General features: G+C 38.2%; 1 protein-coding gene across 1 annotated transcript in view; it reads left to right on the forward strand.

Moving 5' to 3' along the window:
- Window positions 1-17,467, forward strand: part of TDP1 (tyrosyl-DNA phosphodiesterase 1) — a 22,538-nt gene extending 5,071 nt beyond the window's left edge. Inside the window, exons 5-13 of the mRNA XM_010132480.1 lie at window positions 849-883; window positions 1,558-1,650; window positions 2,500-2,670; window positions 4,117-4,195; window positions 5,892-6,077; window positions 6,876-6,924; window positions 10,028-10,094; window positions 15,802-15,909; window positions 17,353-17,467. Coding sequence (XP_010130782.1) covers window positions 849-883; window positions 1,558-1,650; window positions 2,500-2,670; window positions 4,117-4,195; window positions 5,892-6,077; window positions 6,876-6,924; window positions 10,028-10,094; window positions 15,802-15,909; window positions 17,353-17,467 — 903 coding nt within the window. The remainder of the gene's footprint in view (window positions 1-848; window positions 884-1,557; window positions 1,651-2,499; window positions 2,671-4,116; window positions 4,196-5,891; window positions 6,078-6,875; window positions 6,925-10,027; window positions 10,095-15,801; window positions 15,910-17,352) is intronic.
- The last annotated feature ends 1,031 nt before the right edge of the window (window positions 17,468-18,498 follow it).

Below are 18,498 nucleotides of genomic sequence, written 5' to 3' on the forward strand. Positions count from 1 at the left end.
TTGTGTTGTAAATACTCTTTTAATAAGAGCACAGCACTGATAAAACCAAAAAAAGTGTTTCAGTCTGGCTCCTGTCCTTTTCTTTGCAATGTTAGCAGGTAAGCTGCTTGTAACAGTCATCACATGCTTCAGAATCACAGAACGTCCAACTCCAGTGTTCAAACAGGGCCACCTAGAGCCAGTTGTTCAGGACAATGGCCTGATAGGTTTTGAGTATCTCCAAGGATGGAGACTTCACACCTCTCTGGGCAACACATGCTGGTGCTCAGTCACCCTCACAGCAAAAAAGTTTTTCCTGAAGTTGAGAGGGAACCTCCTGTGTTTCAGTTTGTGCCCAATACTTCTGGTCCTGCCACTGGGCACCACTGAAAAGAACTGGCTCTCCCTTCTTTGCACCTTCCCTTCAGGTATTTATACGCACTGGTCTGATCCCCTCTGAGCCTTCTCTTCTACAAGCTAAATAGTCCAGGCTCTCTTAGCCTGTACTCGTAGGGGAGATATTCCAGTACCTTATTCATATTAGTGTCCCTTCAATGGACTCTGCAGTATGTCTGCATCTGTCCTGTACTGTGGAGCCCAGGAATGAAATCGGTACTGCATGTATCACCTCACCACTGCTGAATAGAGGGCAAGGATCACTTCCCTTGACCTGCTGGCATTTAAAACCTATCTTCTAGGAATTACAGAGTGCATTTAAAGGAGATGAGGGGAAAAATAATGTATTTTGTGATTTCTCCACTAGAGAGCAGTGATATGAAACAAAATGAAGAAGAACGTGCTCCTTTAACACTCGTGCATATAGGAATGCACAATAGGAACTTCTAATTATTAACTTTTTAATTTTGTAGGCTAAACTGGATATTGCATTTGGAACTCACCACACGTAAGTAGCAGCTATGAAGCAGAAAGCTCCACTTCTGAAGATGGCCACAGAGTTGGTACATGCAGTTACCATCGCTGGACTACCGACTAGTGTCTAGTATTATGTATATAAAAAACGGAGCACTTATGTTACAAAAAACCCAGAATTCTATTTTTAATTCAGTATTAGTTTTAAAACTCCTTTGTGCCGTAGCTTGAGTTTAAATTTATGGTAGATAAATAGCTTTCTTGCAACCAAGTGGTTAGTTACCTACATATCTTCTTTTATTTTAAAAATTTTCAGAGAAAAGAACTAGAATTTAATAAATTCAGCAGTAAGTAGAGGCTCTAAGTAAAAGCTGTAAATGTTCCTTAACTACCTGCAAATGTATAAGTTTATCTGAAAAGCAGCAAATATGAAAAGTGTTTTGGAAATATTCTTTTTTGTTTGGGGAAATCCGTTGCATGAGATATTAAGCAGCACTCTGGAATTATTGTATGATGCTGCTCACAACATATATGAGGATAATCTAGTGAATAACATGGGAGTTTGGCACGCATGTGGACTGGAGTCTGAGTGCACTATGCAGAACAGATCTTCTGAAAATAATTACCTTGGAGCGTTTTAATGAATTGTTAATTTATCTCTTACTCTCAGTGTACTTGAAATAGATGAAGTGTATCTATTTTTTAAAGGAAAATGATGTTGTTGTTATATGAAGAAGGTCTTCGAGTTGTGATACATACGTCCAATCTTATTGCTGAAGACTGGCACCAGAAAACGCAGGGGTAAGCAACCATCTCTTGCAGGTTTAGTTTACTTTAATACTTTCCATGGGTATCTGCTACTGCTGGAGACAAAGTACTAGGTCAAGTGATCCAGTACTACAAGTCTCACACTCTTAAGATAGAGCTATACTTAAAAAAATAAAATCAAACCTATTTTCTTGGTAGCTGTCTCAGCCTGAACTGCCTGAACTGTACTTGCTTTCTACTGTAAACAAAATTATGACCTGAGCTAGCTGGTACCTTAAACTCAGTCTCTGTTTAATGGGCTTCTGGGTTACAAAGGATAGTATCAACATGTTGTCAAGCTGATAATGCAGAACCTTTTGGTTTCCATGGATACAATAATGTGTGACTGGAAAAAAATGCTAAATGTTTTCCATATGTAATGCCCACCCTGTTTTATTCTGATGGAAATTCTGGAGAGGCAAGTTATTGTTGTGGGCTACCCTTCAAACTATGCAGAACTTTCAGGTGCTCTAATGGGTGTTTTTCTGTATCATTACACAAATCAGTAACTTAGAATGCATTGCGGTGTTCTATTCACACAGAAAATCCTGCTGTAAGGGCTGCTGGTTGTTGAGTCTGAGCCTGACCTGTTTAAGAGTGGTGAAAGCTGTAAACATATGCATGGATAAATGTGTTGAGATTAATACTAAAGGAAAACAGTCTTATGGTATCTGGTATAACATTTGATGAGTCTTTAATTGTGAAGTAAAGGAGCGTTGATGTATAGTTAGTTTCACAATAAATCTTTTTAATATTCATTTAGGACCTTCAGATGTGCTTTAATCACTTACTAAAACTGTGTGTTAATGTGTGGTATCCTTGTTTTCGTGGCTTTGTTTTTAGAATATGGTTAAGCCCTCTGTATCCAAGGCTACCTCAGGGAACAAGTGGTTCTGCTGGTGAATCTGAAACTAATTTTAAATCTGACCTAATAAGTTATTTGACGGCTTACAATTCTCCTACGCTCAAGGAATGGATAGATCGGATTCAAGAACATGATTTGTCAGAGACAAGGTATAAGTTATCTCGTGTTTACAGTAACTTGCATGATTTTTTTTTTCAAAAAAATTTTAAACATCTCTGTTAGAATCTATTAGATCATCAGTTTGTTTTGTAAGCTTACTTTGTTTCAGACTTAGGTGTTCAAACATGAGTTTAATTTTAGATAGTTTTTTAAACTATATCCCTTGCAGATTATGTTGAATTGACCAACTTCGTGTTTTATTTGGTGAGTCAATGTAAGAGGGATCATATAAGCAAAGATTAGTGTAATGAGGATTTTAATAATAGGCTTCTGTACTTCTAAAGCAAAGTTCAATCCATATACATATGTACAGACTTTTGCCTGTTGCAGTCATGGGTTTATCTGGTAGGCAATGTCGTGTTAAATAATAGTACACTCTGTCTTGAAACAGTCATCTCTAACATCACATTGCTGATATTGCTTAAAATCAGGATCCTTCATTTACTTCTAATAGATATATCGTGCATGTCCACTGGAACGTGTTATTTACTACAGAAACCATAAATCTCCTCAGCTGCTTAATAGCAGTTTTATAAGTTGACAAAAATTTGTAGAAAAGCTCTAAAAGGTCAAACTGTGGTGGAAAAGAGACTGAAACCTTGTCTAGTTTTAGTACATAAAATGTGCTTTCTTTCTTGACGTGGAATCTTACAAGATTGGAGGGTGAAAAAAAAAAAGGAAATAAAATCATGTACCTTATAGTCAGGTGAGCTAACAGCCTGAGCTGCTGTTCTTCAGTTGGTCATCTGCCTGAGCTTGGACAGCTTGGCTGAGCCCCAGCTGGTGTGAGTTTATGCATGGGTGAAGGAAGAGACATGTGTTAGGGTAAGGATCGGTTCCTTGCCGTATGAAATAAATAGGGGACATTAAATCATGGATAAAGCTAGGCATGAGATGCAGTAAGGAACAGCTTCTTAAAGCATCCGTTTATTATGACTCTGGGCTGGTCCCTGTTTTCAGGGAAAAACCATGAAAACATTACCACCTTTGTAAACCATTACAAAGAAGGCAGTTGAAAAAGCTGTACTTTGCATCTGAGCTATTATGTGCCCAAATGAAAACTCATACCTGAATCTGTTGATTTGGATGTAGCAATAGACTGGCTTTACTCAAAATTCTATGGCCGGTTCTGTGCTAAACAAGCTATTTGATTTATTGCTAACATCACCTTTCATCTTCATTTTTGTACACAAAAATAGATGCAGTTCTTGTCTGTGCTATAGAATATCCTCACAGCCATATAGGATGATAATCATTAATTATATAGCTGAAAATCCACTTTGTATTGTAAATCTTAAGTGTGAAGGATTAAGTATTTCTGGTTGCACTTGTGTATTCAATCTTGCTGATAGGTTTTACTTAAATACCTTAATACTTTACAAACCAAAACATTCCAGAGCTGCAAATAACTTCAGTGGTGTTTTTACTTTCTGTAGAGTGTATCTGCTTGGTTCTACCCCTGGACGATATCAAGGTGCTGATAAAGAAAAGTGGGGTCATCTTAGGCTCAGAAAGGTACTAAAACTGTGGACTTTTTTTGTTAATATCATTTTAACTGTAAATATAATTTTGGAGAGTGTTCTTTGGTTTCTTTCAATTTTTACAGCTGTGATCAACAATCTTTTAATACGTTGTTACAGTTTAGGTTAGCAGTAACATAAGCTTGCAGCTTATGACAGTGTAGACATTGCATGTAATATTCCTGGGCATGATTACCATAATCAGCTTGTGGTCTGAATTGTCATGTGCTTACAGGTATCTGAGGCGTCTCCATCACTCACATGTCTTCCCGTCCGCTGTTGGTGTTTCTAACAAGTGTGACACCATCAAAATCCAATTCTTCTATGACTGGGAACCAAATAACAGCCTTTTTGAAGGGTGCTCACCGAGGAGAGATGTGTTGATATAGACTTGCCTGCACATAGGAAAGAGGCTTATTTATTAAAATGTTAGGGGATATTATATTTTTTTTCTCTAATGACCTGGCAAAAAAAAATGACCAAAAACGAGTTTGCACATAGCAGATTTTATCAATTCAGTCAGGTTTTTAGTTTAATTCTGTTACATTTCTAAGATCTTGAGGTTTTATTTTTTGAATAATTAGGAACACAGATAATTTTTTTTTTTTTACACACACAGCCCCCCCTCATTGTTTTGATAAGCCATAATGGTAAATCTTCATACAAGATTACATACTTCATGTTCATAGGGCCCCTTGTTTTGCAGTATTTATTTATTTAGAATCAGGGAAGATATTTCTTGTCACGTGTTAAATGCCTTTCATAATTGGGGAATTTTCAACGTGCACTTACTGCTGAAGTGGCATTATTTCAAATACCATTGTGAATTTTATGTGGCATTCTAATGCTATCCATGGCAAACGTGAGTGACATAAAAATGTCTGTTTGTTCCATTGCTTTTGATCAGAGGTTACTCTTTTAAACCTCCCTTGCTTGTAAAGAGCTTGCCCTTTCTGATATATGCTACTTTCATAGGGTTTTTTGCTTCGTAAGACACCAAATGAAAACAAAACAGGAAATGCCTCTAAAGGATAAAGATGGTCTTGTAGCAAATGTTTCTGTGATAAAAAAGATTATTTTTTTTAGTGACAATGCAGATAAACCTGGTGACTGAAGCCATTTAATTATGTGTCCTTTGTAGAAGGTGTGGAAAGGTAGTCACTACATAAAATCTAAAATGTTCCCGTATGCATCTGTTTTTAATGTGACTTTGAACTCCATTCACAGCTAAAGAACTCCTTTGAAAGGATTATTTCAATTTTCTCTTCAATTTTTTTTTTCCCCTCTTATTGCAGACTTCTATTGTAGCTGGGTCTTTAGGATGTGAGAGGAATTTTATGGTCAATAACCACCAAATAGAAAAAGATCTGGTTAATTTATTGTGACTTCTGAAGTTAATGTTTCGTGTTTTTAGGAAGAGCTGTTGGCATTCTTTTTACCCATTATTTAATGGTTGGCTTTGGTGCTTTTGGATGAAATTTGTGATGTTTGATCTTTTGAAGGAACAGAGGGTTTATTTGGAGAGCCTCATGACTTCTTTGTTGCAAAGTTAAATAGACAGTATGAACGTTAAACTCTTTTGTCAGAACTGATTTATAGAGGATTTATTGTATCAGAGGCGATATCAAACCACTAATTAAGGTATTCTTTGCCTGTTGAAGTCTTACTAGTGTTTTAATTTCCCTCACTAGCTCTTGAAAGAGCATGCTTCATCAATACCAGCACAGGAATCCTGGCCTGTTGTTGGACAGTTCTCAAGCATTGGTTCAGTGGGAGCTGATGGGTCCAAATGGCTCTGCTCGGAGTTCCAGGAGAGCCTGGTGGCTGCAGGCAGCAGTGTGACAACTCTCCTTAAATGTGATGTTCCAGTTTATTTGGTATGTCTTTTAGTGACTTTTATTTAACATTTATTCATTTGTTGTTTAGATCTTAGTCATTGCTTTGCTTTTAACTGTTGGAAGACACTACTGTAGTTTTCATCCTGAAACCGTAAGGATGCCACTTAGTGACATGTACTCATGCATGGTATACTACAAAAGTGTACTAAAATTTCCTTCTGCATGACTGTAGAGTATATATAATCTAATCAAAATTATATTCTCGTTCTATAGCTAGTCTTCCATTGAGTTTTGTAGATGCAGCTGTTTCTGCTACTGAGATGAAATTGAAACCTGAGTGATTGATACCTAAACCAAATTATTTTCTAACCTGGTTATTTTGGTTATTAGCAAAATTAAGGGGAGGAGCAGAAGCAATTTTGTGGTAGATGCTTGTTAAATCAAGGAGAAAATAATGTCAAATTATGTCCTTACCCTGTGCTAACTGTGCCTTCATACTCATGTTTGAAATATGAATCTAAAAATTTCATAAAATAATGTTAAAATTTGACCACCATGGAAGTGTTTGAAGCAGGATTGTTTGAGTCTTGCTTAGCTAATTTCGGTAAGCTCTCCAAGAGTAGTAAAAATATTAAGAACTTTCTTTGTAACTGGCACACAACTAGCCTTAAGTTGCAATGTAGTTTTACTAATTCTGAAAAATAAAGCTTTTCATGTGGAGATTTTTTTCTTTTGCTTAAGCTTTCTTTAAGGTGATTTTTTGTTTGTATATTTAGAGCTTGTGTATTTAGAACTGTGTTATTGGTTTGTTTATTTTTTTTTCCTACCCCCATGAAGGTTTATCCTACTGTGAGCAATGTGAGACAGAGTCTGGAAGGATATCCTGGTAAGCAGATGAAAACTGATTTATTAGCTCTTTGTGGTCATAATGTCCTGCAAAATTAAATCAGTGGTTGATGCTGAATGAACCTGAAATTGTTAACCTCCTGACAACTTGGTAGAATAGATGGCAGTAGAATTCTTTTATTACTGTTACTGGAGCTCTGACTCCAACTCTACTGTTGTGATTGAATATGAAAAGCTTTCTGGGCACTGGTATGTAATGTTTAAGTCTGTATAGCCATGTTCATACATCACTGTATAGGAAAAAAACAGCTGTTGCCCACTCTTCTAGCTCCACTCATACTTTAATTTTGGCAGAAAACTCAGATTTGAGTGTGCCAGGTTCTCCTTGTGTTTTCTTTGCAGTGTCATCCTGCACATCAGACACAATGGAGAATGTTTTACCACTCATTAGTCTCTTTTTAATATTGCAATATGCAGTAGTTCTGTTCAGTCTTCCCATATGTGTGCTCATGAAGTCAGTGTGTTGGTATAGAAAGTGTAACCCCAGCCAGCCTGAAAGAGGAAGAGGTATTGCAGTGTTCTGATGCAGTGAAGCTTCTGTTTCTCGAAAGCAAACGCTTAACGTGAGTTACACCCATGCACGGGAGCTGGCTGTTTTGATTAGTCTTCAAAACATCAAGGCAATTGGAAGAGATTCATGAGGACTGAAAGAAAGGAATTTTTTCCTGTCTTGGAAGGGTAAGAAGGGAGGATTTGGGGTGCTATAGGCCTATCAGTGTCACCTTGATCCTGGGGAAGGTAACGGAGCAAAGAATCCTGGAAACCATTTCTAAACATATGATGGACAAGAAACGTAATCAGGAGTAGCCAGCATGGATTTATAAAGGAGAAATTGTTTATTAACCTGCTGTCCTTGTACAATGAGATGACTGATTTGATGAATGAGAAGAGTGCATTGGATGTTGTTCATCTTAACTTTAAGAAGGCTTTTGATACTGTCTCCTATAACGTCATTACGGACAACCTAATAAATTACAGGCTGGGTGGCTGGACAGTGAGGCAGACTGGAAACTGGCTGAACTGGCAAGCCTCAGTGGTTGTGATCAATGGCACGAAGACCAGCTGGAGGTCAGCCACTAGTGGCGGGGGGGGGCCAGCACTGTTTACCGGCCCGGCAAGCCTCAGTGGTTGTGATCAATGGCACGAAGACCAGCGGGAGGTCAGCCACTAGTGGCGGTGCGTGCCAAGCCTTGTTACTGGGCCCGTGAGTTTAATGTCTTCATTAATGACCTGGATTATGGGGCAGAGTACACAGTCTGTGAGTTTGCAAATGATACAGACTCAGGAGTGGGTGTATCAGATGATTGTGCTGCCATGCAGAGAGATTGTACAGGCTGGAGAAATGGGCTGATGGGAACCTCATGCAGTTCAGCAGAGAACAATGCGAAGGCCTGTGCTGGACCAAGAATAACCCCAGGCACCAGTACACATGGAGGTTGACTGAGGGAAGGCAGCTCTGCAGAAAAAGACCTGGGAGCGCTGGTGGTCATTAAGCTAAAGATTAGCCAGCAGTGCTCCCTTCTGACAATAAATGCAACAGCATCCTAGGCTGTGTAAGGAAGCATGTTACCAGGAGGTGACTCATCCCCTCTATTTAGCCCTGGCGAGACTACATCTAGAATGCTGTGTCCAGTTGTTGGCTTCCCAGTACCAGGCAGACATGGACATGCTGAATCAAGTCCAGCAAAAGCCCACAGAGATGAACAAGGGATTAGAGCATTGTCATACAAGATGATGCTGAGAGCTGGATAATTTATCAACCTGGAGAAGAGAACTCTCCTGGGAGATCTTATCAATGTATATAAATAGCTGATAGGAGGATGGAAGGTAGAGGCAGTTTCTTGACCAGTGAAAGAAAAACAAGCAATAATAAAGTGAGATACAGGAGATTCCAGTGTCCCCTTACAGCAGAAATGTTTTCTGATGTTGAAATAAAACAGGCTGCTTAGAAAGGTTGTAACATCTCCCTTCTTGGAGATACTTAAAACCTGACAGTACGCTGTACTGAGCAACATGCTCTGTTCAGCCCTGCTTTCAGCAGGGATTTTCTAGATGATTTGCAGAAGGTGCTTCCAACTTGAGTTATTCTTTGGCGTTGTTGAATCCATAAACATGTTCCTGTTCAAAGCCAGATACCTATACTGCTATACAGTATGGAGTAGAGTAGCTGCTGAACTCCAACAACTGGAGTTTGAACACAGGGCTAGAAGGAATGCTTTCAGCTCTCTATCTTCGCTCTGAATTGAGTAGTGTTTGGACATCTGTAGAAACTGTAGCCAGTGAGTTCATAGGTGTCTCTGATTCCTACAAGTAAGTCAGGGTCTTTCCAAATAGTCTTGTCTACAGCATCTGTTTAGCAAAGTTGATGCTCTTGAAAGTCAGAGATGCAATCATCTGCACAATGACTCCTTACTGTTACTTTCATATTGTGAAGTAACTTGACGAATTACAGAACTCTGTATTTGTGCAAGATAACAACTCTGTGGACTCCGGTAGTTAGTGTTTTCCTGAGAGTAGTAAGCTTTTGTAACTGGTGGTGTTGTCCTGGACAGGTTTTGCATTGTTTTAATACACAACCCTCAGGTGATTCAGGATGCCATGGTCGATTCTTTGTTAAATCCATTTCAAGAAATCACAATGTGCATTAGCCAGAGATCAAATCAATACAAATCCAATTTCATCAGAGAGGTTTTTGCTTTTTAAAATTTTGTTTGGTGGTCTTTTTTTTTTAACCTGGAAGCTGCTTATATGGGTAATGATTCTAATTGGTTGATTGCAAGTAGTATCATAACAAAAATTTACCCATAAACATCTGTCTTCTAAGAGGACTTAATTCTGTAGCCAGTATACTGTTTTTTTTTTTTTCCTAGTGTAAACCTGCTCTGTAGTGTTTAGGAACTTGTTAATAAGAACTTGCTATAAGAATGAAAAAAAATCCAACAACTATTTTGTACTAATGGAGAATTTAACTATTTTCTGAAAATAAGTCACGAGGATAGGACAGATAGCTTATTCCCTAAGAAGTTTGCTGCTTTTAGAATGTCTTTCAAAAAACAAATGTACATGTTCTGTTTTTCCCTTAGCTGGTGGCTCGCTCCCATACAGTATACAGACAGCACAGAAACAGCTGTGGTTGCATTCTTATTTTCAGTAAGTAGAACTCAATTCTGTGCAGTTTCTTTTCTCAGACTGTATGTTTAAACTTACAATGCTGTAGTGTTTGCGTGTTAAACAAAATAAGGGGATGCGGTCAGAAGTATGATATTCTTAAACTCCTTAAAATAAAAGCGTTTAGTTCCTTATCTGCTGGTCTTATCTCCAAAACACAGTCAAAATGTTCTATTTATTTGTAAAAAATCATATAGGATATTGATGCTAATGGAGGACAATACCAATTTTGGATTCTGTAAACTTCTATTTCAGCTTTCCTTTGCTGAACTAGAATAATGTTACTCCTCTTACCTCTTTTTTTTTTTTTTTTTTAATTTACAGTTGTATTTCACTTTCCTATTTTTGCCTTGGTTTTAACAGAATTTCAACTGAGCCATGCCAGGGTTAGGAAGGCTTTTTGATTTTGTTTTTTGAGGGCAGCAGTCGTGCTGCAAAAATGCTTGGCCGCTTATGGTAATACCATCTTTTGTTAAAGGTGCCTGGTGTTTTCCATTAAGAACTTCTATTTTCACATGCTACTATTTTTACCAGATTCTAAGAGTCTGGCATATTCCCTGCCAGATGTCTCCCCCAGGCTGAATCTTTAAAAACTTAGACATGTTTTGAGAACAGTGGAAAAAGTTGTTTAGCACAGATCAAAAACAAACAAACAAATTAAATATGGTAACCTCATACAAGACCACAGCTCCCCATTCCTTTCACCAGAAACTTAACTATTCCAGGTGGAAGTTGCTCTGCTAAGGTGCTTTACCCGTATCTAAGTAAGAGTGTGTAAAGTTGTGTATCTATTCAGAGCAGAGAATACAATTGCTAGTTGCATGTTCAGTCCGTTCGGGAGTGAACATCATTACTGCTGTGAGCCTTGCTGGTCAATGTCCGAGAAATGGAACTGAAACAGAAAGCATGTGAGGATTTGTCTCTCCTGCCTTTGAAAGTGTGCCCTATGAGCACATTTGGCAAAGGAAGAAGGCTACAAACACCTTCAAGACTTCAAGATTGTTCAGTCATGATTCAAAAAGTGAGGTGGTCATAAAACTGGAGGTGTTTGTGCAGCCTTAATTCAGTTTCTGTATGCATATACCTCATGAAAATCTTACGGGAAGAAGAATGTAGCTTTTTTTTGGCTAGTCACTTATTTAGCACATGGAATGTTACTTGATAATATCATTCATTGTTTTATTCCTATTCAAAGAGAAAACACTCTCATACCTCTCCCACTGGGCATGCTAGGTCCTGCTGTAACAACAGAAGGACTGTTTTGAATTCATCTGTCGAATGGTTGCAGATGACAAGTGGTCCTGCATAATTGCTGTGTAGTGACTACCCAGATGCGTATTCTTACCCTGCAGTAATACAAGACACTAAGCCTTGAGGAGAGCCTGTATGTAAGCTGTTACCATAGAGTAGATGACATGTAGCAGCTTTTTCTCTGTGGTGACCTGAGACACAGAAAATGTAGGTCCTCTTTCAATCAAATTAAACATAAGATGAGCTATTTTAAGGACTTTCCATAATGCAAAGCTTTGGGCAATAGAGAGTTTAGAGGAATTTGTCTTTACCTCATGGGAAAATAATATAAAACCGGCAAGAAATAAGGGAACCTACGAGAGTTGAAAGAAGATAAATAATAAAGTATAAGAGGAGGAGGAGAAGCTCCTTTGTGCAAGTAGGGAGAGATTAAGAGAGTTGGAAAATGATATCCTGTAGTCTCACTCTAAGAGATAGGACCTCTGCCCCAGCCATATGATTCTTACAATGCCTGTGGTCTGCTTTTCTATCTCTTCTGGGAGTTGAGTGTATTTACCTAACCTATAACACAGCTCTGAACTGTAATTTCTGAAAAGAATGAGGTGACTAAACTTAATATGGTCTTCATTTTTCTGATCATAGTAAATGATTACTAGACTGTTCTGCTAGATTAGCTGCTGTGTGAATGGTGCAATTTGCTCACTTTTCTTTCTGCTAGGGTTGCTAGTCTTTCAGTATTATTAATTGATAAGGAGCGATTTGCAGTGCTTAAGAATTTCTGAGAATTGCTGCTTTCAAAACACTATCAGCTTTAACAGTACACAAGTCACAGCAATTTACTGCTCATTTTAATTGATTGACTTTTAATACCACATGCCTTATGTTTGTGCAGTTACCTTGTCAAATTTTTATTTTCAAAGGAAGGAAGAAGTTGGTTTGACAAGTTTGTCTTGCTGTTGACAAGTCTATAATAGTTGTATTAGAGCTTTGTGTTCTTCAGGCCTGTAAGTTTCAAAGAACATCTTTCTCCTCAGTTAGAGCTACGTTGTTCCCCTAACTTCATAAAAGATGAGAGATACGGAGCATTTACACAGAGGACTTGCTGTTCTCTTATGGTTGAGACTAATGGTGAGGGTTGTTTTAACTACGCTCGAGCCTTGTTGCCAGTATCCTGAGACGGAAAGCCCATTCACTATTTGAAGACATAAATAATGAAAGTGATGGTGGAGTAGAAAATAACTTATTCCTCACCCTACTAATGGGGTGAGTGTGTCTGCACAGATTAATTTTTCATGATGTTAGGATTAGCTGACTTCCTTGTCTCAGAAGCTTCGCTTGTAAAAGGGCCTATGTCTGCTCCTTAACCTCATTTGTGCCGGAAATACCAGTTGATACTTGCAGTATGTCTTTGTCTAAGTGCACTGTGATTGCAGTATAGTATCCTTTTCAAATTCAAACTCAAATTCACTGCAGAATAAAACAGGTATTTCAGACGTTTAAAAAAACCCACAATTTTGAAATTTTGCAAGTGGTTAAGTACATATAAAAGCAACAACTTGTAAGCATTCAGATTTGTAGTGCAGTGCAAGTGAGTGCAAAGTATTTTCTGTATTGCAAAAGATACCTTATTCATGCTAGAGAATATTTTTTCCCGCCTCCTTTTCCAAAAACTTGAATTATGTGAGGCTCAAAAATAGCTGCTAGGAAAAATGGAGGAATGGGAGGGGCAAAAGCTGTTGTGTTTTAAGAATTGGCAAGTAGATTACCTCTTTAATTTATTGCACCTAATCATCACATTAGAGGCTGTATAATTAAAAAGAAAGAAGAAAAGCTGCTGATTGAAATGTCACAAAAGACTGGGAGGGAGGAAGTAGCTGCAAGTTACTGGTAAAAATGTCAGGATTAGTAGACTAAAGTTAGAGATAAGCTGTATTAGTGGTAAGAAGTTCTGATGCTAGGAGTGTAAAAATTTTAAACTATCAAAAAGGCTTTCATGGTTTACTGTTCAAATTCTGATAATACCTACTCCTTTTTCTCCCCTCACACTTGACCTTTAATACCTACTCATGTAACTCCTTTCTTTCACCTCACACTTGAGCTTTTCAGTTTACATGGTACCATAACCTGTAACTGTCAAAAAAATAACCTCTTCAAGCCATGGTTTTGCTCCATAAAATTTCTCAAAGCTAGTTGCATTTGACTTACCATATTTGTCTCTGATGAGACTGAATATGCCTGAACATGAGTTCAGTCCTGTGTACATCCTCTGCCAGCTGCATTCTGATGAAGTTTACAGCTTAAGAAGTGTTCAGCCAATTTGGCTAAAAGTAGCCTGAAATTGTTATATTGATATACGCTCTCATCCTTGCTGTGCAAAGCAGTTGCTTTTGTATTTTGCTTTAGGCTTTTTGTAATTCTTTGGGGTTTTTTTCCATAAAGTATGCCAAGAAAGTTCTAAGATGAAGTTGAAATTTGGCTGTATTAAGAACAGATTAAATGAGATATTTACCCATCTGAACCTCCTTCCAGTTCTTTTGGTTTGTCATTCCACTATGCAGTCTGGAGATAAGCTGACTTCTAGGCTGAAGAGAAAACATTTCTTAAAAACATTATTAGCAAAGAAATATTTACTAAAAGCATCTGAGTTTTTCAATGAGGTAATTACTTCAAAAAAACCAAACAACAACAACAAAAAAAACACCCAAGCAAAAAAAACCTGAATCAACCAAACCTAACTGGAGAACATAATCACTTTCTTTCCCTTTTTGTCCTTGCATATGTGTGCTGTCATACTAAAGAAATACGGTCAAAATGTATGCTCTCCTTCCTGATTTTAACTTTCTGGAAAACCAGTTTCAATCGCCTGTAGCTGAAACTAATTGCAGTTAGATGACTGTAGTAAATGGAAGAGAAGTGGTAGTACTCTTGCTAAAACACAGTACTTTATTGAGTCTGTCAAAGGTGATAAGGAGGCAAAAAGGCAGAGACTGAGGCAGTATCTCAAAATTATTGCAGTTGTTAGTGGGGTGAGAAGTTTGTCCTCAAGTAAGGTGGGATAGTGAGATAGCTCTAAAGAAAATCTGTGTTGGATTCTCAGTTGTACTGTTTTTCATTTCTTCAATGTTACTGGAGTTACCTGACTTTTTGTGCTTTATCTTAATGTTTGCCTAAATTATCTCACAACTGACAACAGCTGTTAAAACAAGTTACTGAGTCTTACAATCTGTATGCATGGAACGTGTAGAGTTCTGTAGGGGAACACAACTTTGGTAATCTGTTTATCATATATTTCTTAGTCTTAGTTCTTCAGAAAGAGACTTCAGTGTGGCTTGCATCAAAACAAAGATGTCTAGTTTGCTCCAAACACACATACGGTGTTCAGCTGTTGCCCTTTAGGAATACAGGACCAGTTCTCAGTAACAGTTTTCTTTGTCAGAGCATAGGGTTAGTAAATTATGTAGGCCTTGACCTCTGAACAGTAAAGCCTCTTGACTTAACTCATGTGAAAGTTAGTCTTGAAAGTCAATTTATTAAACCATCCCTTCCACTTCAGTCGTCTTGGGCTTTTAAATGAACACAGTTCACCAAAGTGGTTTTTTGGAGCTGATTGATTCTTTTGATTTGCCTTTTCTAAGAGGATGCTAAATTAGGGAAACAAGACTGTGATAACCGAAACCAGAGCCTACTATATTAAGTGAGGAAAGAAAACTCTTTGGGTGAATGAAGGTATATTTGGAAGCCTTATTCCTGATTGTGAGTGAGGACTAACATCTGTGAGTGGAATGTGCTTCTAAATACCATGATTACATACCTTCAGGTATGCGTGCATATTTACTGCTTGCTTACAGCTTACTTCTGTAACATTGATGGTGAATTACTCCAGCAATGCCATGTTGTTTTTAACTAGTTTTTATATAGGCATATAGGTATGAGCTCTGCTCTCAAGCCCTCAAATTTCTCAGTGGCTTAGGGGCACAGAAAAGAGAAGAGGAAGGGGAATGTCAACAATCTATCAGTTGCTCTCTGCCTCTACTTCACGCATAATAAATTGAACTAAGCTTGGGGAATTTTGTGAGGTTTAATTTGGTACCAGGCTTCTTTGCTTAAAGGCATAACTGTTGACAGTCTTCAAAGAAGAAATAATTGGTTGGGAGTTTGGACTTTATTTCTTGAGTGCTAGCTGGAGTGGAGGGATGGAAAAACTTGTTAGGAGAGCATGATATGCTTAGGACAAGATCTGTTTGGCTTGTAAAGAAGCCATTCTTACTACTGGTAAGACTGGATTTCAGGATTAAAAATTTAAAGCATTTTCACTCTTTCTGTAGGAGAAACAAGTATTAAATATGACAAGTATTAGGACAGTATTATTGAAAATGTGAGTCTTTTTTGGACCTCAAAATAAAACAGTATATGAGAGGAATTCCTTTTCTTTTTCTAGCAAATGGTCAGCAGAAGTCTCAGGTCGAAGTCACGCTATGCCTCACATTAAGACATACATGAGACCCTCTCACGACTTCCAGAAGATTGCGTGGTTCTTAGTTACAAGGTAAAAAAGCTAAAAACCATAAACCATAAAAAAACCATAAACCTCTTACCTAAAAGTCACATACAAAGTCCTTGTCAGTTGCAGGCCCAGGTGAGTTACTGCCATAATCCTCATAATATTATGTGATATGATTTCCTGTCCACATTTAATGTTTCTTCATTGCATTGCCCCTTTTGGGGCTGCAGGTTGAAATTATTATCAGGAACTGTTGGTAATCACACCAAAATCTTGCCTGAAATAAGTATGTTTAAACCTTGGGTTATGCTTCTTTTACACATGCAGTGCACGAATATGCTGATTTCTACAAAATAAATACGGGTTAAGCCAAAGTTGATCTTGTGCTGTCTTACTGTTACAAAATATATAGATACCTAATATTTGGAATCTGACCTTTTGTCAGATTGAGTTGTTCAGCAGTCTAGCTTGAAGTCTAGCTTTGTATTTCTAGTTTATATCTAGTGTTCTTGCCAAAAGAGGGAGCATGAATTTTCTTGACATGAGGGGAGAATGTCTTACTGTGAATGAAAAATACAGCTATGTTTCAGGTTTGCCAAAACTTTTTTGTGCAACCCCATATAATAAAGGTTATGATCTTTGTATCCTTACTCTGACATGCTTGGTTACTTTAATCTCTTATCCTCTATATTCTGGCTCTTAAAATTTCATCAGTTGCTTGTAATAGTAATAGTGATTAAAGTGCATTTTAAAGGATTTAAGTTCATTCAAATGTGATACTGAGTCCACCTAATACAGAAAGTCATGGTTGCTTTTATTTTTCTCATGTTTCTTCTATTCCACCATTTGCTGCTATTGAAAAGCATTCAGTATGTCTGTCAGTTAAAATGTAATGTTTAAGCTTTTTATTTTGCTGTAGAAGTAGGTTTTGACAACAGAATTGCATTTGTTTTTTACTCCAACTTAATCTACTTCATAGCAGATACTGATGAAGGATTAACTACAACATGGTGCTGAATAGCATATTAAACCAAAATACCTCTTTGATAAATACTTGTTTTCATATATATCAATGAGCAAAAGATTTTAACAATTGCAAAATTGCTCTGTAGTAGGTGTATTATAGTGTAACTAGTCATAACTGAACCAGCCTTTAATCTTGCGAAGTCATCAAATTGAAGCTGTTTACCAATACCAAGTTCCTTTCTGAAATGTGCACGGAAGGTTCAAAAGGCTGAATTTGTCATATAGATCTGTAGGACACAAGTAGGCTTGTACAATTATCCATGAATACCTGTCAGTATAGTGTCTCTGCTGCTCCCATTGTGCTGTAAAAATAGTAGTAACACCCAAATAGCTTTTTATGAAAAGGCTGCTCTGGTGGCAGTGAAGTTCACCTGCCAGAAGTGTATTGCTACAGCTGTGGTACTTAAGCTTTTTCTGCTGTGAAGATCATGCCTCACTGAAATACTTTGTTTCTCTCTGCAGTGCCAATCTATCTAAAGCAGCTTGGGGAGCTTTGGAGAAAAATGGCACCCAACTGATGATCCGTTCTTATGAACTTGGAGTCCTTTTCTTGCCTTCAGCGTTTGTAAGTTCGTAGCTCAAGTACAAATTCTGGGGTATGTTTCCCCAGGGCTCAGTATTGGGGCCTGTACTCTTTATCATCTTTATCAGTGATGTGGATGAGGGGATTGAGTGCACTCTCAGTCAGGGAGTGGCACTGTATGTTAGGGAGGGTTTTGATTGTCTGGAGATCAGCAACGGTGATGAAAGGATAGAATGCTTATGGATCAAAATTAGGGGGAAGGCCAACAGGGCTGACATCACAGTAGGAGTCTGCTATAGACCACCCCCCCAGGAAGAAGATGTAGACGAAATATTCTACAAATAATTAGAAGTCTCATGATCACAGCCACTAGTTCTTGTGGGTGACTTCAATTTACCAGATGTCTGCTGGAAATTCAATATAGCAGTGAGGAAAGAGTCCAGAAGGTTCCTAGAGTGTGTAGAAGGCAACTTCCTCACACAGCTGGTGAAGGAACCAACCAGGGAGGATTCCCTGCTGGACCTGCTGTTTACCAGCAGAGAAGGACTTGTGGATGATGTGAAGGTTGGAGGCTGTCTTGGACATAGTGACCATGAGATAATAGAATTTTCAGTCATAGAAGCAGTAGGGAGGGGGGGTCAGCAGAACTGCTGCCTTGGACTTCTGGAGGGCAGACTTCAGCCATTTTAGGAGACTGGTTGGCAGGGTCTCTTGGGGGGCAGTCCTGAAGGGCAAAGGGGTCCAGGAAGCCTGGACAATTCTCAAGAGGAAATCTTCAAAGCCCAGGAGCAGGCTGTCCCAGTGAACCGCAAGATGAGCCAGAAGGGCAGAACCAGGCTAAACGGAGAGCTCTGATTAGAGCTCAAGAAGAAAAAGAAAGTCTATGGCCTATGGAAGAAGGGGCAAGTCACTCACAAAAACTACAAGGATTCTGTGCGACTCTGCGGGGAGAAGATGAGAAAGGTGAAAGCCCAGCTGGAGCTTCACCTGTCTGCTAACATAAAAGACAAAAAAAGTTTCTATAAATACCTTAACAGCAAAAGGAGGTTTAAGGAGACTCTCCATCCCTTGCTAAATGCAATGGG

The sequence above is a fragment of the Buceros rhinoceros genome, unplaced genomic scaffold (assembly GCF_000710305.1).
Source record: "Buceros rhinoceros silvestris isolate BGI_N320 unplaced genomic scaffold, ASM71030v1 scaffold10360, whole genome shotgun sequence".
Lineage (NCBI taxonomy): Eukaryota > Metazoa > Chordata > Aves > Bucerotiformes > Bucerotidae > Buceros > Buceros rhinoceros.